General features: G+C 41.9%; 1 protein-coding gene across 1 annotated transcript; it reads left to right on the top strand.

Annotated features, from left to right (window-relative positions):
• The first annotated feature begins 2,762 nt into the window (after positions 1-2,762).
• On the top strand, positions 2,763-23,956 carry LOC128754752 (complement C3-like). The gene is made up of 43 exons (XM_053857589.1): positions 2,763-2,917; positions 4,565-4,760; positions 5,461-5,623; positions 6,211-6,287; positions 6,368-6,456; positions 6,598-6,680; positions 6,756-6,843; positions 6,921-7,023; positions 7,167-7,287; positions 7,358-7,473; positions 7,678-7,824; positions 8,006-8,102; positions 8,167-8,267; positions 8,340-8,528; positions 8,666-8,821; positions 10,188-10,317; positions 10,993-11,061; positions 11,410-11,607; positions 11,684-11,804; positions 12,369-12,457; positions 12,530-12,669; positions 12,775-12,987; positions 13,059-13,122; positions 13,186-13,275; positions 13,342-13,548; positions 15,006-15,084; positions 16,945-17,104; positions 17,180-17,275; positions 17,437-17,587; positions 17,979-18,064; positions 18,309-18,386; positions 18,458-18,613; positions 19,457-19,519; positions 19,611-19,692; positions 19,875-19,923; positions 20,184-20,274; positions 20,337-20,426; positions 20,494-20,596; positions 20,676-20,765; positions 21,336-21,428; positions 21,506-21,589; positions 21,772-21,916; positions 23,566-23,956. The coding sequence occupies exons 1-43, from the start codon at positions 2,790-2,792 to the stop codon at positions 23,705-23,707; spliced, it is 5,013 nt and encodes a 1,670-aa protein (XP_053713564.1). The 5' UTR covers positions 2,763-2,789; the 3' UTR covers positions 23,708-23,956.
• Positions 23,957-24,070: the final 114 nt, after the last annotated feature.

The raw sequence follows: 24,070 nt of genomic DNA, 5'->3' as shown, positions 1-24,070 counted from the left end.
TACTGAATTAAAAAACATTAGCATCCATGAGTTCCATATAGTAGCTGGTCGACAAGACTAGTGGTATTCACGCACTTCTGGGATCAATGGTTACAGTGTGCAACCTTCAGTGTGCTCAGCCCTTGAGTGAGGCTTCACAATTGTATAGCCCAAGAGTGAAGTGTGGGGAGCAATGTACCCTGAACCAGCTGCCACTAGTGAGTATGCATGCCTCCGCACGGTGAACCACACCTAACAACAACACCACATCATGCACACCAAACCAGCACCACACAAAATCCTAACAGAACAACACAACTCACAAGCTTTTACTCCGAGTGACGGTGATGGCAAAACGTGAGTCCTGCGTGGCACATGGGAAGTGAACCTGGGTCGCCTGCGACAACGCTACCACTGTACCACCAACCCGTTGTCGATACAGTACTGTAAAAAAGACGTCAAGTGGCTCATTATTAGGAGGGGTCCGAAAGGGGAATTCTGGTCGTATCCACATATGAAGACCCTGCAGAACAGTGGTCATAAACAAACCTGGTCTCAAAGGCAATTTGTTCATGCTGTCACGAACATTTAATCTATTGGATACCCCGTGCCTGGGTGTTTTTTTTGTTCCGAAGACAATGGGGGGAAAAAATGAATGGGGCTCCAATTGCGGAGCATTCACATACTATTACATCTTACCGCTTCTCCGACCCAGTTACAACATTACCACACAAGCTACCAATTTCACCACTTGGGTTTGATTTTGACTCTTAATTCACCGACTCCCATCCCTGAGTGCTCTCCGCTTTCCTATTGGATCAGCAACAACACAGACTGGAAACAAACTTCGCAATTTGTGTGTGGATGTTTCCTGACAACACAGAGCAAAACAAGTGCAGACTCATAATATGCACATGGTTTTTATTTGTTTAAATTCGTCTGAAACAGTTTAGTGAGTGTGCCACATTTTCATAGAAATAAATGAAACTTGACCTTGGTCAAGTTTTTTAATCAGGTGTTGTCATAGGCTACTGAAGTGCTATGTGTATTTTCGGGACAGACAACAATGGTGATTACCTGGATGAGTGGACGTACTTCTGACCAAGTAAGCCGTGCGGCCCCGAACATAAATTATTTTAGTGCTTCTAGTATGATTGTTGCGCTTTGTATTTGTGCCATGTAGTTTGAAGGTGTGATGAACTCTGGTTTAACTTTCGCCTAGTGCCAGTTAAAGCGTGAGTTGTTTTTTTTTTACCAATACTGAGGACCTTTTTGCAATGCGACGACACGGTTAGCCATTTGTTTTAGATCGTTAAGTAAAAGATTTCATAGCCTTGTGGGCACCAATTCTTGACAAAACACTATCCTTGTGGGGACCTTTTGCCAGTCCAAACCTCAATTTGAGGATGAAGACTTCAAAATGGGGTTTCAGTTTGGTTCAGAGTCCTGGTTAAGGTTAGCCATGTTATTTGGAGGGGTAAAAGTTGAGGGTGAGAGGCTGGGGAAAGGGTTATGGCAATGACAAACCCCATAATGTCCCCACTGGGATAGCAATACAGATGTGTATGTGTGTTTATACATGGGCTAGTTGAAGCACCTTTCTCTAACTGATGCAAACTTTGTGTGCAGTAAAGGGGAGGCCTTCCAAGTCTACCTCAGGACATGCCCAGAACATTGGCCTCTTGAATGTCATTGAGAAAAGCAATCACAGAAGTGCAGACGTGTGTGACGTTGAGGTGGAAGACGTTCAGGTATTCCTGAAACGTTGCTAAAAGGTGAGGTCACCATCGGTGAGCAGCAGTATGGTTGAAGAGATAACGCTGTGGTGTTTATAGCACGGTACAGAAAAGGTGAGGAGTCACGCTGGTCAAAAACATGAAATAACTCGTGACGTTTGAATGACCTTTATTGTCCCTTTGTCACCCAGGCTTGTACCCTGAGTGATCTGTTGCCTGACATAAATTTTATCATGCTGCAGTGCTCTGGGAGAACAAGTTCATGTATGGGAGAAGGGATATGGCTTTGGGTGATTTGTTTTGCTTTAAAAATACATACGACAGACCTATTTGTAATGTGACTGTGACATTTCTTTCTAGCCAGTGAAATTGAATTGATATATTAAAAAACAAAACAAAAACAAATAAAAACATCGTCTCGTGGCAAGAGATGAACATTTTTTGAATGTTTTTAGGAAAGTTATTCTGGATTATTGTGGGAACATAAAGTGAACCTCCAGCTCAGAACATTTATATTTTTGGTAACATTCTCATAATGAAGTATTTTTAGCCTATTAAAACTATACCAAAAATACAGACCGACTGCAGAAGGTCGAAGTCTGAAAACACTTCTTTATGGATGGCATCAGAGGCAGGATGGATACTTGAGGAGATTACAAGAGATGTACTTAGAAATGGTGTACACTTGTACACTGTCAGAAACGTGAGGGTGCGCACTGCTAACCCAAGGAGCAAAATTTCTGTGAAAGATCTTCACATGGTCAACTTGTATTTAATACTTCAATACCAACATCTGTTGATGTAACACACACATATTCTTCTCGTTTAAAAAAAATCCCCTGATTTTGATTTAGAAGTATTTTCAAACATTTATTAAAAATAGAAAGCTTTTGGTTTCCAGTAAGCATCAGTTTCATTAATTTTTTTTTTGTTTGTTTTTTTTTGGGTTGTTTATTCTGTCCGTGGTCAAGAGCCTTTATCAATGGTGTTTCTCAACTGCTGCTGGGAAGCCGTGTTTGTGTCAGTACACAGGAGGAGGGGCTGATGGAATCACCGCAGAAGATAAAAACCTAGATGCACCAGAGGTGGACAGATTCCATGACAGCAGCTGGACATCACAGCAGGATGGGTGGAAGTGGACTGTGGCTGCTGGTGCCTGTGGCCTTTGCCTGCTTCTCTTCTCTGGCAGAGGCAGCTCCTTTGTGAGTGTTGAATTAAAGCAGAAATAAATCAGATTTTGACATGAACATATTATTTAGAGATTTTCTGTGATGTTAGGTTTCATATTGAACAGTTAAAAAATTACAGTCTGGTTCTCTAGATATTAGTATAATGAACCTCGAGAAGACTTTCTCTGGGCGACCCAATATTCCTGTGCGTGTCCTCGCGGTGTTGGTCTTTAAATTAGTGACTAGTTACAGTGACTGGCTACTTCTTTCGAAGACAATGTTTGGAGGAGAATAGCTGTAGAGATTGTATATGATGATGGTGTTGTCGTAACCAACCAAATAACATTTTGTGCCACTTATTCGCATTGGGGTCAGTGTGCAAGGACCTTAAGTCAGTTACTTGTTACATTCAATCTAACTAGTTACTACAAGAAACATCCGACTTATGACCTGTTTGACTTATATCCACCCGTACTTATGACCACGGTCAGCAGCAGATGCTTTTTTTAAATTCAATGTCTTGCACCGCAGCACGTAGCATATCGGCAACACGTATGACAGCTCACTATCCCAGCATCTCACTCTCACACAGCGATCTAACACTACAGTAGCAACTATAACTCTCACATCGGCTATTTTGAATGGCATTCGACTTATGTCTAATCTGATTTACGACCGGTTGGTCGGAACCAATCCCAGTCGTAAGTCGGATGCTACTTGTAGTTACTTTTTTGCTCTGAACCCTATGAAGTATTAATATGTTGCCTGCCTAACTGAAGAGCCAGAGAGGCCGCCAGTCCTCTGGCTTTCAAGTCATATAAGACCTGCAATATTTCCAATCCTACCACAAGTGTAATGCGCCACCTAGCGACCTGAATGTGCAGTGGCAGTGTGGGTCATGTGAGCGCAAGAGAATGAAAAAAATGTAAAATGCTGTATGCTGAATGATTTCCATATTTATTGTAGACATAGAAACAAGCATACAATATATTTCTTGCAGTGCAAAAGTTTTACAGTGCCACAGACCATTTAGCTGCTGTGGAAGTCAAATAGTAATAGTGCCAAACTGGTGAAAGAGTTCCAGACTGAGCAGTGCAGGGTCAAAATCTGCTTCTACTTTAAAACAGGATCTTTATCAGGGGATCAAATGGATTACACATTGTTTGTCCAGTCAGCGCTACAGCAAGGCAGTCTAGTCTAGTCTAGTCCAGCTAAGTTGGTCAAACCCTTGAAGCTCTTTCCAAGACATTGGAAAGTCCAAATGATGGAACAGAACAGGGGTAAACATGGATAAAACAAAAATATGCGAATAACTCGGTAAAAGATGAAGAGATTTCCATATTTTTATAAATAAATGGTCTTAATTTTTTTGTTCACTTCAGTAAATGGTTCTGCAAAGCATTTCCTTTCTTGCCTGAGCGCAGTTAGTTCTGGAAAAAACTGCTGCCACCTGCTGTTCCTTTGGGCTTATTGCTATCAACCGTATTAAAGGTGATAATAGAGATATTGAATTACAAAGATGAAGTGAATGTTGGGAAATAATGTTGACCATGACAAATACATTCAAATAATAAAAGCATTTCGATGAGGGCCTGCACTCCTGAGTGATTTTTAGCTTCATTGTATTTTAAGTTTTAAGTTTAACTTTGTTGATTTTGTGGATCTTTTCTTGCTCTGCAGGACGCTGATGTCAGTTCCCAGCATAATGCGAGTGGGCTGGCCTGAAAATATCTTTGTGGAGTGTCAGAACTGCTCTGGTGGTGAAATCGGGGTCAATGTCTACGTCAAGGATTTTCCATCTAAAGCCAACATTCTCGCACAGACCATGGTGAACCTGAACACAGGAAACGGTTTTCAGGGACTCGCAGCAGTTACGGTAATGTGACACAGCCATGGATTTCCTCTAGTCAATGTCATCAAGTCAAAGTATCTTTAAATTGGTCACATCTACTCATCTAAACCAGTAGGTAAAGCTCTAGATCTACAGTTGGAAGAGTCATCGAGGAAAAGAGTGTTTTCTCAACAGCAGTCCTCCATGACAGTGACACCTATACTTTTGAAATCAAAAGGTTCTTGGTGGTCCAGCAGGCAGGACATTGTGGAGAGCCTACAGCAACCTCAATATTTCATATTAAAATGAATAAACCAGTCACAAGGTAAGGGACTCGTTCATGGCAGCCATGGCCTTCTATTTGTATGAGATTCGGGTTAAGGAGATAGCATCAAAGGTCAAGAGCTTCAGACCTCACTCCGACAGCTCCTCTGTGGAAATACCAAGAAGCTTCCGAACATGGCCTCATTCACATGTCCTAGGTCCGTACCAGAGGTTGTGTCATGCAGAACAAGCCAGTACCAGCTGGGATGCGTGCAGCAGGCATCCTGACATGAAGCCATACAGAATCTGTATGGAGGACCATTGTGCATGACGCTACACTGATCTCTCAGTCGCACAACAGAATAAGAATCCTCTCAACCCAGAGTTCCTGATGTCATTTTTAGTGCTTTCTCAGGCACAGTCTCTGTCATGGCTTTCTTTTGCAGTCCACATTTCTTTTAAGACTTTCTGGTGGTTGCAGATCCCTGTCGAAGGCTTCAGCCACGATCCCAATGCAAACCAGTTCGTGTACCTTCAGGCCCAGTTTCCTGACCGACTATTGCAGAGAGTGGTCATGGTCACTTTCCAGGCAGGCTACATGTTTATACAGACTGACAAGACCCTCTACACACCCAACACCAAAGGTAAGACCTGCTCAGCAAAGGTTTCGCTCACGCAGTTCCCTCTACTGAGCACCAGAGTGAGTCAATGAGTGAAGTAGTTTGTTAACACATATATTAACACAGTGGTTCCCAACCCCTGGGCTGGGGACCGATACCGCTCCATGGATTAAGAAATAATTAATATTACTGTTTTGTGTATTATCCCCTGGGACTGTCTTATTGAGGAGAAACAAGCTCAGAGCTCCCATTGATTGAACAATATGGTGACTTAAAATTTTCATTTATATTTGGTTTTGTGGTGTATATGTATGCTATTTTGACGGCATGTATAAACGTTACCATCGTGACCACAATCAGAGAGCGTAAGGGCACTGGTGGAGAGGAACAGAGTTTGTGAGTCTTCGTGGGCACACAAACATGCACACGGACGGTTCAAAGTGGCAACATCATACTCTCCGGGCTGCGTTTCAATGAAGAAGTTCTTTCTGAGCTGTGTGTTGCAGAGTGTGGCTTGCAGTTCAGATGGTTTTGCTTGTGGACATTTGAAAACAAAAAACAAAAAGTGCCCACTATTTGAGTTGTTTACAGTTGTTTATTTCTTGTTTCAGTCTACTACAGGGTGTTTGGTTTGACGCCCCAAATGGGAGCTATAGAAACAGATGCATCAGTGGCCATTGAGATTATGGTAAAGAATATTACATTTGAGGTTATTGTCTTTGTTCCTGCTCACCAGTTGCTTGCTTTGTCTTTTTTGATTTCTTGAAGACACCTGAAGGACATGTTGTGCATGATGATCAAATCGCTCTGAATTCGGGGTTACTGAATGGTGAATATCAACTGGGTGAATTAGTCAGGTAGGTTTTTACTTTAAACATGCCCATCTTGTGACCTCACACGCATGTTGAAGAATGAACAGTCTCAGTATCAGTAACCCAGAGATCTGTTTATTTAAAACACTCAAGTTTCCTCAAAGTCTCATCTGTTCTTTTCTGCAGCCTTGGAGTGTGGAAAGTTGTCACCCGGTTCCAGGGCAGCCCACAGAAAAAGTACTTTGCAGAGTTTGAGGTCAAAGAATACGGTCAGAATTTTATATATCTCCCTCATAAATTCGTTGCATGCAAATCAAATGTTTACTACATTTTTTTCTCTGCAGTGCTCCCCAGTTTTGAGGTTAAGTTGAAGAGTCAGCGACCATTTTATTTTATAAACGAGCCTGAACTTACTATCGACATCCGAGCCACGTATGTAAAGAACTCTCCTTACATTTTTGCGATTAACTCTTTGAATGGTTGTGATATTTGTTTGATATAATGTTTAGGTATCTGTTTGGAAAAGAAGTGGACGGCGTCGCATATGTGATATTTGAGATCGACACAGAGGACCAGAGGATCAGTTTGCCAGGTTCACTGCAGAGAGTTCAGGTAGGTTTTGCTTTAATGCACTGAAAAGGTTTGAATGTTGGGTATGATTCCAGACTCCCCCACAAAAACCCTCCCCATGCTCTTGTAGTCCTTCCTCACGATCCCACTTGAGGTCAACTCTTGGTCTGACCTTGTCTCATCAGATCGAGAAAGGCAAAGGCACAGTGACTCTGAAGAGAGAGCACATCACCCAAATGTTCCCGAACATTCAAGAGCTGGAGGGAAAATCTATTGTTGTAGCTGTCAGGGTGCTGACATCGACGGGTAAGAGAGTTGCACGGACCATCAAGTCCTCAGCAAAACTGAGGTTTGTATCTCATCCTATCTTGAACAGGCAGTGACATGGTGGAACAGGAATTGAAGGGGATTCTAATCGTGTCATCACCATACACCATCAACTTCAGAAGAACGCCCAAATACTTCAAACCATCACTGTCTATGGATGTTTGGGTGCGTTGTGATCCCGTCTGGTCTGAACACCATTTGTTGACTTCACATACAAATGGCTGAACAAATATTGATGTTGAAAATAAAATATGAAAATATTCAATATTGATTGGACACTTTGGGGTTGGATGGATAGACAGACAGACAGACAGACAGACAGAAAACAACATTTTCAGGTTTTATGACTCCTTTAATTCCAATGGCTAGGTTGAAGTCCTCAACCCGGATGGCAGCCCTGCGGGGAATGTTCAAGTTACAGTGAATCCTGGCCGGCGTCTGGGTGTTACCAATGACGATGGCATTGCCAAGGTTCCAATTGATACCGCTTCAGGTGACACAAGACTGAGGATCAGTGTAAGTCGGAACCTTCCAGCTCTTCTTAACACTCCTCATCATCATATCATGAGAACCAGTGTATTTGTTTTGTGGTTCACATGACTTTTACCTGATGTTCAAGTAAATATAGAGGTTTAAATGTTTTCTGATGGTCCTGTTCAATACATGAGGCGTATTCTTGTTATGTCTGACTAAACAGGCAGCAACAAATGACCCCAACATTCAGGGCCACCAAGCGACAGCTACCATGGAAGCAACAGCCTATCAGTCCAACAGCCGCAACTATATCAGCATTTGTAAGACTATACACTACATATTCTCAGTGACTAGAAATGGCACTGAAAGTTCCTTTTTTTAAAGCGGTGAACACAGAAGCCAAGTTGAAACTGGGAGACAACATGAAAGTCACTTTGAACATGAACATGCAGAACAACAAAGACAACATCGACATCACAGTCCTGGTGAGAGTTTGTGTGTCTGTATGAAACCTCTCTTAGTCGTAAATCTCTTGTGAAACATGGATTTCTGTGTAGCTCATGAGCAAGGGACAGCTGGTGCGCTCCTTCCGTGAAAAGAAACGAGGCATTATGGCAAACCTCATCATTCTCATCACCAAAGAGCTGGTGCCGTCCTTCCGAATCATTGCTTACTACCACGCCGCTGAAAATGAGCTGGTGTCTGACTCCATTTGGGTGGATGTTCATGACACCTGCACAGGGACGGTAAGCGTGGTTCAACATATTGTATCTGCACTTGGAAATTGTCGCTATGCGAGCTCCAGTTTGAGCAGCAACTGAATTAACGTCACACCTATTTTATTTTTCTATTGAACTATGTTTCGCCTGTTTCTCCCATTTAGCTGAAGCTGGAAATAAATGGTGGCTCTAAACCATTGGAACCCAGCGTAATGTTTGGTCTGAAGGTGACTGGAGATCCAGGAGCAGCTGTGGGACTGGTGGCCGTGGACAAAGGAGTCTACGTTCTTAACAACAAACACCGGCTCACACAACAAAAGGCAATGTCTTGACTCTCTCTTCTGAAGTCTGAAATTTCTTGAGCTGGTGGAGAGACAAACAGTATTAGTCATGTTTAGAGCAATAAATGGACCACTACCAGATCATCTAGATCATCATCAAGTAACTCCTGATGAGGAGGGGCAGAGAAGAAAAAAGAACTTGTATTAACCACACTCTAGAACCACACTGAGACAATGGTCCCTGCAGTAGTTGGAGTGAAGATGTGGAACTCACTGATAAAGGAAATGACAAACCAGCACAACACAATGGTTTTCAAGAAGATCATCTGACACAAAAACTGCTAGATTACTCTGGGAACAAATGCTTACGATTCAAAGTAACTGAAGGTCAGCAACACATACTGTACAACACATACCGTAAAGGTCTGATACAAACACACATTTAGGAACATCAGGGACTAATTCAATGGAGGTAGATCTCTGACACCGACTCGTACAAGTGTTGTCTTGGTAACAGTCAAATCATGTTTTTCTGTGATCACATCACCTTTTTAGCTCTCAAAGTAACCCCGGTGCTCGCTCAACGTGGCACAAGCACGCGCTCAACTTCGGCTTCACTCGCTCAACCACATGCAGGTACAAAGCTTCCACAAAGTCAGCCAATCACTGAGCTACGACTTGAAGTTGTCTGCGCTCATTGGCTGAACTCCTCCACCAATCACAAGACGTTACAATTGGGAGGAAGGCGGGTCTTGAGGAACTGAAATGGTAAGTCAATAAAAATCTCACAGCGGTAGCTCAGTAGTTTTGTAACTGCATATGGTTGATTAAGTGAAACCGAAGTTGAGCGAGAGCGCACGACACTGAGCGAGTGGCAGAAAGGTTGAGTGCGCTTGTATGCATGTTTTGAGTGTACAATAACCAAGACACATTCGTACAAGTCAGTGGCAGAGATCTAGCTCCATATAATTCCTCGACCAAAACATTTACAGAACTCAGGATCTTGTAGTCAGCAAGAGCAGGTGACACATCTGAATCCATCTGTTCGAAATGCGTCTTTGACCACTGGAGGTCATGCGCAGTTGAGACCAGCAACCCAGCCGGCATTTTCATGAAGAGTACATGCTCAGATTTGAGTTTGTTTTTTGGGAAAGGAACAAGCGGCAGCTGCTCCAAAACAATTCACAACCAGATCTGTTAAGAAATGATGTTAGGAGACAACACACAAGTTACAAGTTGGTAATTAGTTCAGGATTGTGTTAAAGTAGTTACATTATTTTAATGAGACAAAGTGGTAAAAGTGATGATTTAACTGTTTTCAATGCAATGGGATTTTCAACTTTTGAAAATGAAGATGTTTGATCTTGAGAAATGTCAGTGCTTTGAAGCTCCCTCTGATGATCAGATTTGGGACCTGGTGGAGAAGCATGACACTGGCTGTACCCCTGGTGGAGGGAGGGATGCCATGAATGTCTTCTATGATGCAGGACTTCTTCTTGAGTCCAGCACTGCGTCTGGAACCCAGCACAGGAAAGGTAAGCAGAGAGAACCTCTTCCTTTTTTGTCCTCTAATTCAAAGCATCTTTTGAAAGCTTGTTTCAAGATTGATGACACATTTTTGAGGTTGATACTTTTGAAATAGTTTTGCCGTTCTGCTCAAAATGTGACCACAATGCAGAAGAAATGGTCAAGCCCATCGAGGGCTCCTTCGTGTTGACCACCATGTGTCACTCGCTAAATTTGTTGTAGTGTGTTATGTGGTGAATACAGTCATCCACTTGTGTTTAGATTGGTAATTGTGGTTTGTCTCTTTACAAACCAGTATTCGTCAATATATGGGTCAGTTTGGGATGGTTTGTGTTTCTGAATATGACGCTCTGTATGTGTCTATGAGGTTGATACAAGAACTTAAAGTGGTTGTCTTTGGAGACATGGCAAAGGAAAGGATTGAGGGAAGGATACTGGATACTGAAATGAGCATTAGAAAATGAAGGAGTCTCTTACTTCTTCATTAAGCAATAACATCCAGTGGTCAAGAAGCAACTGTGCAACAAATACAGTCTGTTCTTGACAACCAGAAGTGAAGGTGATGGAAACGCTGTAAAACCAAATTTTAAAAGTTAATCCAAACAAATAGTTCAATTTTCTCAATTCAAGCTCAGAAAGAAATAAGATGATTGTTCTTGAGTTTCACTCTGCTCCTGTTTCAGAGTTGAAGTGTCCAACGATCAGCAGGAGGAGACGATCCCTGACCCTGAGAGAAGTCACAGAAAGTTTAGGTGAACTCCATTGTTATGTGAGAAAGTATGACCGTATTAGGCCACACTTTTGATAAGGGAACATTTACTACCCTTTATTAATTATTAATATGTGTATTCGCAGAATATGAGTCAAACTTTAACCTGGAACAGCCAACAAAATTCCACTCTAAATGACACCATAATTACCATAATTACCTAGTATTAACTGTAAATAAACAAGTAGTTTATTAGTATTATCTGATCCCCAATCTGAAGTGTTACCCGGTATTACATTAATTTCCAAATATGGTAAGTTGTAGCACCTGGACAGAAAAGGTCAGATTTGTTATAATGTTTATTTATTTGTCTTACATTTTACATGTCCAGTGAGTAATTTTACAGAAAAGTTGGAGAAGGAATGTTGTCAGGAGGGAATGACACAAACCTTGCTGTCATACTCCTGCGAGACACGGAGCGAGTACATCACAGAAGGACCTGCTTGTGTTGCCGCCTTCATGTACTGCTGCACACAGTTAGGGAGCAAACAGGCTGAAATGAAGCACAACGCACTTCTACTGGCTCGTGGTAAGACAAAGACACAAAGATCAGCCACATGAAGTTCATCTAACATTATTCAATTGGATATATTTACGTGTTGCAGTTGACGATGATGACGACAGCTACATAGACAGTAATGACATTAGGTCTCGCTCCAAGTTCCCTGAGAGCTGGCTGTGGACATACATCCATCTTCCAGCATGCGCCCCAGGAGAGCGCAAGTGGTGAGATGTCAGGAAGTGACTGATTTTTAACTTCAATTACAACATCAAACTAAGATCAAATACTGGCGTAGAGTGAATGTTTAACTAATTTTACTGAATTTCCACAACTTCATTTCTAATAATTTGAATTTAAATAAATACATCTTCCATTGTTATTTAAGTTTTTAGGCATGTCTGAGGTTAGAACTCAGAAAAAGTCAGTTAAAACTGTGTTTTATAACGTACAAAATTGAAGTAATATGTACTTTAATTGCTTTCACGCACAATACAAAGACAGCACCGAAAATGAAGAGGAAACCTATGCTTTGAGTAGTCGCACAATTTATGATTTAGAAAATCAGAAATTCCTTTCAAAATCAGCAGTGAGTGAACAGAGTGAACTGAAATGTGATGCTTTTAATCATCTTAACAGTTGTTGCTCCCAATATATTTTTTTTCACTCCAGAGGATCTCCAAGAATAGAATTAATGGGAAAATATCACAGCTCCATTTCATTTTGATGACCTTAAATTTATTTTTGTGTTTTTGATTGTCTTTGGGTGACTAAAACATTTTTTCTTTCAGTGAAACAAAATCGATTCAGAAAGATTTTCCACTCCAGGATTCAATCACAACCTGGCAGGTGACCGGCATCAGTCTGTCCAAAAGCAACGGTGAGCACTTTTTCATTCATGTTTTATATCTGTGACTACCTTCATACCAATTTTCTGTATCTGATCTTGAAGGAATATGTGTCGGTGATCCACTGGAGGTGATAGTGGAGAAGGCATTTTTTGTTGAACTCAAATTGCCTTATTCAGCTGTCATTGGGGAGCAAATTGAAATCAAAGCAATCCTCCATAACTATCGGGACAAGGGTGCTACGGTAGGTCAATGATGCTGGACAGGGATGGATTGCATTTAAGTTTCTTGGAGATCCATTAAAAGGAGACCTCTTCTCATGGTGTCCTCCCGATCTGCTGTCTTCAAGGTGCGAGTGGATCTTATAGAGAAGCCGCATGTGTGCAGTTCAGCATCCAAACGCGGGAAATACAGGCAGGAAGTGACAGTTGGACCACAATCCACCAGATCTGTCCCATATGTTATCATTCCCATGAAGGAAGGAGAGCACCAGATCGAGGTCAAAGCTGCTGTGAGAGACACTGAGCTCACAGACGGTATCCAGAAGCCGCTTCGTGTGGTGGTGAGTGACCACAAAACAAATATTGCTTATAGTTTTAGTAAAATTAAAATGGTGTTGTCAACCCTATCCAGTCCAGAGGCGTTCTGGAAAAATCTCCTCTGATAGTGCATCTTGATCCTGCCAAAGAAGGTGTCGGTGAGTGAAAGGCTGCTGCACACTCTTCGACAGTATCACTCTGACTGGACACTGCTTCTCTAGATGGCAAGCAGACGATATCTCTCAACAGTGGAATCCCCAAGAAAGACATCGTCCCAAATTCACCCACCAACACATATATCTCAGTGACAGGTGAGGACAGGTTTGTGTCTTCACTTTGAATGGAAAATAAGATTAAAAATAACTTCCTCTTCACAGGCAGAGAGGATTTAAGTGTCGTGTTGGAAAATGCAATTCGAGGAACCGCAATGGAGCAAATGATCTCCCAGCCATCAGGCTGTGGTGAGCAGAATATGATCGGCATGACTCTGCCTGTCATTGCGACCTTATACCTGGACAGAACTAACCAGTGGGAAGATGTTGGCTTGAGCAAACGTGATGAAGCACTGCAACACATTGAAACAGGTAGGTAAACCTACATGACGCAGCAGCAAGAGAGTGCTATACGCACAAGTGCTGGTCTTGAAGAATCACAATCAACGTTATTGCCATGATCAGTGAGGATCCCACCAACTAGGTGCTTGTGCTTTGGAATAACATGCAAACGAACAAAAACACAATAATAAAATAAAATAAAAATTATAAAATAATCGAAGTATGTAATAAATAAATAACCCACGAACAAGAAGGGCTGATCACGAATTCATCAATCTGACGGCCAAGGGTAAGAAGCTGTTCCCGTGACAGCAGGTTCTGGTCTGCTGGCGCTGCTGTACCAGACGGTGATGGAGGAGGTGAGGATGGACAGGACGATGGCCATGTAGAACTCCACCAACAACTTTGTCGGCTGTCGTAGTTTTCGTAGCTGCCGCAAGAAGAACATTCTCTGCTGGGCTGATGAGGGACCTGATGGTTGGCTCCCATTTGAGCTCCTCAGTGATGGTGGTTCCTAGGAAGCAGAATGAGTCCACAATAGGAACGGGCGAACCAGCCAACATTAGCGAGGACAGAGGAGCTGTGCACCAGGAAACCAGCCGCTCCACCTTCCTCCGCCGATGATGGTGGTGTCATCTCCAAACTTGATCAGCTTCACGGACTGGTGGCTGGAGGTGCAGCAGTTGTTGTACAGGGAGAAGAACTATGGAGAGAGAACACAGCCCTGAGGAGATCTGATGTTGAGGGTCTGAGTGTCGGACCTTCAACATCGGATCGCAGCTGCATGACTGTGGCTGGTCAGGGAGTCAGGCACGTTGAGCTAGGGAGTCCAGATGCTGAACACGGCCTGCTCTAGAATGTGAGAGAGGAGGAGGAGGGGGAGACACTGCAGCTCCCCTACAGCATCACTCGTCCAAGTCTTCATGCTCCTCACAACAGGCTTTGCCAGCTTCAGCTTCTGCTGTGAAGGGGAACAAGATGAACCATCAGATGCTGTCAGAGAGTCCCAGTGCTGCCCGAGGAAGGGTGGAATAAGAGTCGAACTTCAATGTGTAGCAGTGATCCAGCATACTCTGCTCTGTGGTGGGGCATTTTGCAACCTGCCTGTGCCTGGGAAGCTCCTCACTCAGATTCACCTCGTTGAAGTCACCAAGTACAATAACAGGAGAGTCTGGGAAAGGCGAAAGAGCGCACCGGCACATTTCCCTATCCTCCTCAGTCTCTGCCGCCGAGCATATAGGCGGACTGACACCGAAACTAACACCAAAAATACTGGTAGTTAGTAAGACAGAGTGATAGCCCTGATATTGACCAACTCATCCCGCGTGTAAGAACACGCGGATGCACCATTAAAACATAAAATAAGCAAAATAAGACACACGATAATTCCAGGCCAGCTTTCGTCTGCGCCATCTGTTGATGCTAGCAGATCTCTTGGTTGTACAGTTCCACGCTTATGTGTGCCTCATTGTTTGACTTTTTTACAGGTTACACACATGAGCTAAAGTATCATAAAAACGACGGCTCTTTTGCTGTGTTTGAAGAGCACAGCAGCGGCAGCAGCTGGTAAGCTAATGCAGTGTGCCTTGACTTTTCACTACTTTTTCCAAGGGATGGGAAATGATCGATTTTAGCAATTCCAACTGATTTAATTTTATTTTTCAAAGAAATTTCACATACTATTCTACTTAACCAAAACTGATCAGTAACCATTGTAAGCTTTTTAAAGAGCCACATCAGGTTGCATTCCATTATACATATGAATTTCCCCACCGTGGAACAAATAAAGGATATATCTAATGAAAACATTTTGTTTAATATGTGGCACATATTACATATTATAAGTGTGCAAAGCTTGTTTAAAAATGTTCAAAATGTGCCAAGTGGATTTAGCATATGTGAAACAGGAATGTGTCGTGCTTGATTCATGAGCAACATGTATTAACCCTGTGCAGTCTGAGCCATGAAACAGTTGATAGCTCCAGTTCTTTAAAACTGGAACCAAGTGGAGCTGAACCCATGTCCTTGAAACTTCTGGCAGCAAGCACGTGGTGGTCCAACTTACACACAAAACAATAGAAGGATCAGAAAGCATGCAGCAGTCGTACTAGCTCATGGATAAATGCTACCATCAGCTCAAGCACCAGAATACATATTGTCAGGGGCTAGAACGTGAAGAGGAGACAAATGAGAGGCCAAGTCACCATGGGAGCCAAGTTGATCAGGCACTGGAACCAGCAGGCTTCACAGCAGCACTAGTGAGCAGGTGGGAACCACGAATGCTGATTGGTTCCAGGTGACTGGAGAAAGAGGCGAAGGAAGACTGCAGACAAAATAGAAGTGGATCATGACCACCCCTTCAAGGAACACCACCAGGTGCTTTACCTGGGGAGGTTGCTGTGAAAGTCAGAGATGATGCAATTGTCCAGAATGAGTGACTGGGGGATCCATGAACGTTCTACTAGACCATATCCCTCCCAGTCCACTAAATATTAGACCCCCTGTCCATAAGGCCTGCTGTCCAGGATCTCCTTTATTCAATAAGCAGGGAGGTCGTCGATGGCGGTGGGAGGGCACCTCATACGTGGGGTTCAGAGGTCAGAAAGTGGCAATCGGAGGGAGACATGAAAGGTGAGGTCAGCTCCAGTCTGACAGCCAAAGAACTGACAATTATTTACTGGAGCTTGGCTCCAAGTCAAACACAAGGGGGCACTATAATAAAAAAAACTTGCTACAAAAGTCAAATTTAGTAGGCTCACAAATACTGGTACCCGAGTGAGATGAAACTGCCGTAGGTGGAGCGGAGTCAGAGGTGCAGGAGGTTTAGCTGCTCCGTAGCTGTTGAAAATGCCAGCCGCGCATTGAGAACACTCAGCGTGGTGTTCTCTGCAGTTGAAAGTCTGAACTCTCGTGCTTGTAATTTACAGTACAAGGAGACTCAGACCCAAAATTACTATTTAACAGCAAACAACAATCAAAATAGACAGAACAGAAACACACAATACACACAACTACCAGTACAGGCTCAGGGAAAATACACATGGCTCATGGAAAATTCTTCCAATATCTCATACACAAGACAGACTCTCAGTATACAAATGAAACCTCTGTTTCCTGCATTAGACAACCTCTTAGGATACAGCGTGAATAATGCTCTTTATAAATACACAAATACAACCACGGTCACCACTTTGACCAAATGTCTGTGGGAAACTGTGATGCACATTTTTATTATTTTTAAATGAATAAACCACAATCAAAAAATTGTTTCTGTCAAAGAATAGAACATACTTAAAAATAATACATTGAATCCGCACCCAGGTTTCTGGAAAATACCAATGCCTCTCTTTTTGCCATGTCTGAGGATGCATATGAGCGATGAAATGTAGATCCAACATGTCTAATTGGTTTTGTCTCTTCTGAAAGGTTGACTGCTTACGTAGTCAAGGTGTTTTCCATGGCAGAGAGGCTGATCCAAGTGAAAAAAAATTACATTTGTGATGCTGTGAAGTATCTGATCCTCACTGCTCAACAGCCTGATGGAATGTTTAAAGAAATTGGAACCGTAATCCATGGAGAAATGATTGTATGCATAAAACTACAGTCACACAACTCCATCCTTTAGCTCACTGCTAAAAGCCTGACTTGCTGCTGTATGCAGGGAGATGTGAAGGGCGGAGATTCAGATGCCTCCATGACAGCGTTCGTCCTCGTTGCGTTGCAGGAGTCTCATAGACATTGTAATGCGTCAATTGGGGTAAGCTTTTTATTTTTTAAATTTCAAATTTCATTTTTGCTTTCATGTTTTTAATGTTGTAATGCATGTAATGAAAATATATATTATAATAGATTTTTATAATTGATTTCAGAAGAGTCTGATTCTAACATGTGTTGTTGTTCTTTTCATTGACTCGGCAGAGTCTACCAGGGGCAATAGAGAAATCCATCACCTTCCTGGAGAAGCGCTTGCCGTCCCTCACTAACCCTTATGCAGTTGCCATGACGTCATATGCTTTGGCCAATGAAGGAAAACTGCAGAAGGATGTGCTCTTCAGGTTTGCAGCTGCAGGTAACGTCAAAGTACATTGATAATGCCATGGCTCATATGAACACGAGCAAAGCACTCAGAGAGCAAGCGTGCACAGTTAAAACCCACTGAGTATAGTCATTTTACAATATTAGATGATTTTTAATACCTGTGTTCGCTCACAATATTCACTTTCGGCTGATTTGGTGCGTTGTGGGTTTTTACATGGCCATCAACTCTCGCTTCTGTTTTTGAGGGAGCTCCATGTGACGCCGAGTACTGTTCAGGCAGGAATTCAGTCTTGAAAAGTGACGTGAATCTATAATAAAACACACAGTATGTGTCCAACTTAACCTCCTGAGCGGAGCCTAACAATGACAGCATCAACTGGATAATGCTCTTTGATGAACATGCATTAACATGTCTCCCTCAGACCGAACCCACTGGCCTACTCCAAAGGGGCATGTCTACTCTCTCGAGGCCACTGCTTATGCTCTTCTGGCCTTAGTCAAGGTCAAGGTAGGTGGCTTAAGTTGAATTGGGCTGGAACTGAATTAAAAACAAGCAAGCACTCATGAGAGAACGTACCTCTGCCAAGTCACTAATTTCCACCCACAATGTGATTCTTTTTTTTTAACAGAATATTTTTGCCCTGAATGAATTTTATCAATATTATTTGCAATGAGTTGGTGTATATATATATATATATATATATATATATATATATGAGAAAAATCAACATTCCATAAACTGTTTTGTTCAGGCTTTTGAAGAAGCCAAACCTATCGTGAGATGGTTCAGCCAACAGAAGAAGGTGGATGGTGGTTTCGGATCCACTCAGGTAACCCTGAAACTTTCCGTGAAACCTTTTGAAACAAATGATGATCTTCTGTCTGCTTTTCTTCCCAACAGGCGACTATCATTGTCTATCAGGCCGTGTCGGAATACTGGGCCAATGCAAGAGAGCCACAGTACGATCTGAAGGTGGACCTCATGCTGCCAGGAAGGTCCTTACCTGACAGGTTCAGTCTTAACAGAAGAAACCATTTTGCAACAAGAACATCCAAGGTGAGAACACACAGCAAGAGCAGCTCCTTCCTGTCTGCGGCGATGTTATTCCTGTGGTGAACAAAGTGATGTAATCCTCTCGATTCTCAGCAGTTCCTTCAAAAACAATCTTTTAAACTCCATCGAGAGCATTACCAACATAAATCTGAAGGGCACCCGTGCGCTCTTATGGCTCGGAAAGCTAAAGAGCTGCAACCACAAAAAAGTAGATTATTTGGGACAAAAGTCTTGTGTTTTACAGCTGTGGTTGAGTTGGCAGGGATTTTTTTATGTTTAGTTGCACTTCCCCACTGAATTTACTATCTTTAATCAAAGAAAACATATTTGACTCGCCTTGGTGCAAACATGAGACATTGTCAACCTGAAGTCAGCTCAGACATTAGGTCATGACAGATCACTGCCACGGCTTTAACGGAATGTGACGAATGAAACATTTACTTATTCCTGAGTGGGGAGCAATTCTAAGAGGTGTAAATGCAGGATTAGGTGGGTCGCTGAGTAGAGGCAAACATTTTAAGAGTTGTTTATTCATGAATTTGGAATTGGTTAGGGTTTGGGATGGGGAGGAGAGGCATTCTACCTAAATTCTAGTGCGCACAGTAGGCAGGCACCGTGGGTATGACATCATTAACATTGCATCAATGCTGTGAGAAATTAGTATCATATACCATGTCACTCTTTCAATGTAAAATGCAGCATTTAACTAGGTGTAACTTCAAAAATACAAACCTTAACATTTTGTTTGCAATCTGAAACCACAGATTTGACCAGAAGGGCCACTTAAAAACAGTCATCAATCCATACAACTATGACTTCATAATCCGAAAATATATTTGCCCACAGTTCAACGAGATAAACCAAGATGTGGATGTGGTCGCGACCGGCACAGGAGAAGCCACTCTGACGGTCTGTGAGCACCAGTGTTATTAATATGGTCCTTTAGCATCACTGTATTCTCCTCAACCATTCACTGAAGTGTATCTCAATGTCTGTCCAGATGGTGTCGCTGTATTACGCCATACCAAAAGAAAAAGAAAGTGACTGTGGGAAGTTTAATTTGTCGGTGCAGCTGATCCCAGGTAAGGGATTGTTCTTCCCTCGCACCACACCATGTTGAGAACACAGTGTTTAATAAGCAGCAACGATGAGGCTTTTAACTCTCATGTTTCTCTCCTCATTCTGTTCCTGTGTTTTGAAATTTAAACCTGACGAAACACTGTAACGAGAGACTGATAATGGGCTGCTCTTTTATCTCCCCCAGACACTGTTGAAGACGATGAAGAAATTTTCAAGTTGAGGATTGATGCTATGTAAGTGCAGACCACGTTTGACTTTGCAGCTCAGTTGAACCCAAAAAGAGTCAGTTATGAGACTGAAAAAACAAGATCAAGAATGAAAGTAGCCATCTTGTCCGTTCAAGTGAAGGAGGCTGCCAGATGTTTTTTGGCTCAGAGATAATAAAAATAAATGAGAGAAAGAATGAAAACAGATTGATCATGTCTAGGCTTAGTAAAGCAAGTGTGAATAAGAATTTGAGAAATGCAGTGTTTTGGGCCCCCCCCTCTGCCAGGTACAAACATCCAGATTTGGATGCAACCATGACAATTTTGGACATCGGCCTGCTGACTGGCTTCCTCCCCGAAACAAAGGACCTGGACGCGGTAATACCTGACGCACGTGTGTGCCAATGGCAACAAGTGATTCTTTATTTTCTTGAACCTAGTTGGTCAGAGGAAAGGCTGCAGTTATTTCAAAGTACGAGATGAACAAAGGCCTGTCGGAGAGAGGTTCTCTCATCATTTACCTGGACAAGGTTGGAGACCCTGCCGGTGTCTCTTTCTGTCCTCAGACTGTGACTCACTGATACCACGTCTCTGTAGGTTTCTCACAAGCGTCCAGAAGAGATCACATTCAGGGTCCGTCGCACAATGAAGGGGGGCATTTTACAACCAGCTGCCGTGTCCGTCTATGAATACTACGACCGTGAGTGTTGCTGCATGTGTGCAAATGCACGTTTGTGGATCAGCGAATCAATATTTAGTCTCTAATGTGATTATTGCAGAGACGCCATGTATGAAGTTTTACCATCCGGAAAGAAAAGATGGAAAGCTGCTCAGGCTCTGTACCAAAGATGAATGCAAGTGTGCTGAAGGTAGGCTCAATCGTGCATGCATTTTGGCAGGCATGTGTCAGAAAAATATATGAAAACTATTCATGCATCTTCATTGTCATCTTTTTCTTGGATCATTTCGTTTGGATTTACAACCATTCTTAAGATTTCCCTATTAATTTCTATTACCACACGGCCTGATCCACATGGACAAGTTACTAGTTTTTAGTCGCACTATTATTTAAAAATAACTATACATCCATGTTCCTGTCCACTTTTGTAAATAAAACTTGTGTATTTCTCCAACTACAAACTACTCTCATAGGGAGGGTTTTTCTGTCATCGCATTTTTGTTTTCTTAAAAAAACATTGCTGCATTAACCATTCTTGAGACAACAGTGGTGTTTGAAAAATACACAAACTTCATTGCCAAATGTGTATCACAACCTTGGTGTATGTACATTTGGGTAGGGTTGTGTTGCGACGAAGACTACCCAAAATCCCTCCACATTTCAAGTGACAAAGCTTAAAATCACCTTAAACAGAACACTCTCTGCCATCGCTGAGCGGTTTTAATTTGTTTTGTTTGTCTTCTGATGTTTTCTCCTCCAGAGACCTGCAGTATGCAGCAGAAAGGTGAAATCAACAACAACCAGCGACTAGCCAAGCTGTGTGAGAGCACAGAGACCAACAGCATAGATTATGGTGAGTAACAGCGGCTTGGATTTGTACTTAAAGAGTACTCTGATGGCACAGATATAAACATATGTTGTTCCCCACAGCGTACAAAGTGTCTGTGGAGTCATTTTCCGATGCTTTGTCCACCGATGTTTACACAATGAAAATCATGCAAGACATCAAAGAAGGTGAGTGCGGCTGTTTTAACAAACTCTAACAGGTTTGTTCGAGTAAGTATCTATGAAAGTAAAATAGGGCTTCAATAATAATGCATGTTGTGCATTTAAGAATATAAGCAGCTTCCTGACCAAAGACACGTTGTTACATTTTGACTACAAAGCCTGTTTTCCATATTTTGGTGTCATTTCAGGAAGCCTGGACTTGAACATTAAAGGAGAACTACGCAAGTTCCTTGGTTATCCATACTGCAGGGGGAGTTTCGATTTGCATTCCAATAAAACCTACCTCATCATGGGTTCATCCAGTGACACACACAAAGATGATACGGATGGAACGTAAGTTTCTGATTTGTTTCACTACATGTGGATCCTCAATGACGTTCTGTTGGGTTGGTCATAACCAGTGTTGCCATAGTTACAGAAGTAACTGTGGCAACACTGGTTATAACACTTTCTGCTGCTTACTCCGGTTAAAGTTAAGTACTGTGGTTACTTTACTGATTACCTGACCTCAAAAGTAGATTAGAAGTTACATTTGTCAGCTGACAACAGCCCTTATTGCCTGAATTTCTATGGCCAATTTGAGGTTGTGTTTTTGAAAAAAGGTAACCTAAGAAGAACCCGAACCATTGGTGGCCCAGCATTTAAATCTAAGCTTAAAAACAATTAACCTGTCCATGTTGAGGTCTTTTTTTCATCACAATGTAACGTGTAAATGTATTTTGTTTTGAGACACTGTATAAAAACAATGGACCTAAAATCATACACAAGAAGCAAGAAATCAAGAAAGCGAGAAAGTATATTAAAAAATGTCCTCTCCCGAACCTTTAATAAATTAGAAAGCAACAACAAAGTCTCACTTGCAGAAATGTGCACAAACATGAGGTTTCTTAATTTGCATTCTGACAGCGAGAAATGTCGAAAGAAATAAAGGACAAATAGTGGAAAAAAAATACATAAAACACTTAATGTATAAATGTTGAAATAAAATGTATAAATAAATCAATACAAATACCCACAGAAAGCCCCATTCTTCAACAACAGTAAAATCTGATATTTATTTATATATTTCGACATTTTTACATTTAGTTTCACATTTAATAATTTATTTATACATTTAGTCACATGGTTGTATACATTTATTTATATCATCTTTCATAAAAATCAGTACAGTTTCTTTCTGCACCAAACAGAAAATAATTCAATCGATTCAAAATGTCTCAAAATTGATTTTTATGAATTGGTAAAATCTACTGACTCTCGGCTATTTTATCATGACGTGCAACGTCCTGATGTCACCGCACAGCTCGTTCTGGGCACAGACATGCAGGGCAAATGTCAAAACAAAGATGGCGGGGAAGGCCATGCTACCAACTCTGTCCACGCTTATGGCAAGTTGAGTGGACTCATGTTCGACTGAATGTCCCCAAACACGAGCATTGCAAGACTACGGTCAAGCACTTTGGCATCACAACAGATAAGCAGGCGCGTATTGTTTTTTTAGATTTTCATTCAGACAGCTGTGGCTTATATGTTGGCATTATTGCCAATCGTTTCACTTGATTCATGGGTGGGAATGAGGAGCAGAGCGCTGCCATCACTTTGAAGCAACGCAAACGTTGAATCACATTTGAACAAACCAGCGTGTCAAGACGATCACTCGACACCAGGGCCACCAGGTAGCCCACAGAGGCCAAGGAGGTAGGCCGTTAAAATAACAATAATAATAAAGATTTCATGTCATTACCATCTTACTATGTTTGATTTTGTGGTTCCTTGTTTTGTTACAACATTGGTAATTATTTGGAAAAATCAAAAATTATAATGATACCTGTTACATCCAAGTAAAGATATAGATGTATTCAAATTTGAACCTGTCCTCCAAGTACAGTGGGAGAAAAAGTTCTAGGACACCCTTAAATTCCCCTGTTACACAGTGTCAGTCGTGGTTCACTTCCTCATCATGGAGCTGTGTTTTGTCTCAGGTACCAGTATGTGCTGGGGGAGAAGACATGGATCGAATACTGGCCCTCACCCACCGAGTGTCAGGAGGATCTGCACAGGAGTGCGTGTCTGGGTATAAGAAAGATGGTCAACAAATACCAACTCGTGGGATGTGAGCAGTAATGTGTCCTGACATGAAATCAAACAAGAACCATCTTTAAATGATGTTGCTTCCCTCACTGTGTTGTGAAAAGTAAACATCAATGCTTTTGCAGATTGATCACTTCAATCCAGCCTCGCTGGATTCATTCCTGTTTTACTCTTATTTTATGTAAAAAGTGTCAATATTAGTCTGACTGACCTGTTTGGCACGGAAATTTAAGATAATCTTAAAATGGCCAGAAAATAAAACACAAGAAATTACGACTATAACATTGATTTTTTATTTTATTTTATTGATTTAGATCAAGTGCTACCATTACATTAGATTTGTTGTGTCCTTATCTGTCATTTGTGAAAAGATAAATATTAGCGAACGCACACCAG

This window comes from Synchiropus splendidus, chromosome 2, assembly GCF_027744825.2.
Source record: "Synchiropus splendidus isolate RoL2022-P1 chromosome 2, RoL_Sspl_1.0, whole genome shotgun sequence".
Lineage (NCBI taxonomy): Eukaryota > Metazoa > Chordata > Actinopteri > Syngnathiformes > Callionymidae > Synchiropus > Synchiropus splendidus.
The sequence above is the reverse complement of the archived record's forward strand: the minus strand, read 5'-3'. Positions and strand labels throughout refer to the sequence as shown.

What these genes read in the sequence shown, in the direction of transcription:
- LOC128754752 (XM_053857589.1), top strand. Translation starts at nt 2,790, where the DNA reads ATGCACCAGAGGTGGACAGATTCCATGACAGCAGCTGGACATCACAGC. An exon ending in TGGAACCCAGCACAGGAAAG is followed by an intron (nt 10,318 to 10,992) that starts GTAAGCAGAGAG and finishes CTCCTGTTTCAG; the next exon opens with AGTTGAAGTGTCCAACGATC. An exon ending in CACAGCAGCGGCAGCAGCTG is followed by an intron (nt 15,085 to 16,944) that starts GTAAGCTAATGC and finishes CTCTTCTGAAAG; the next exon opens with GTTGACTGCTTACGTAGTCA.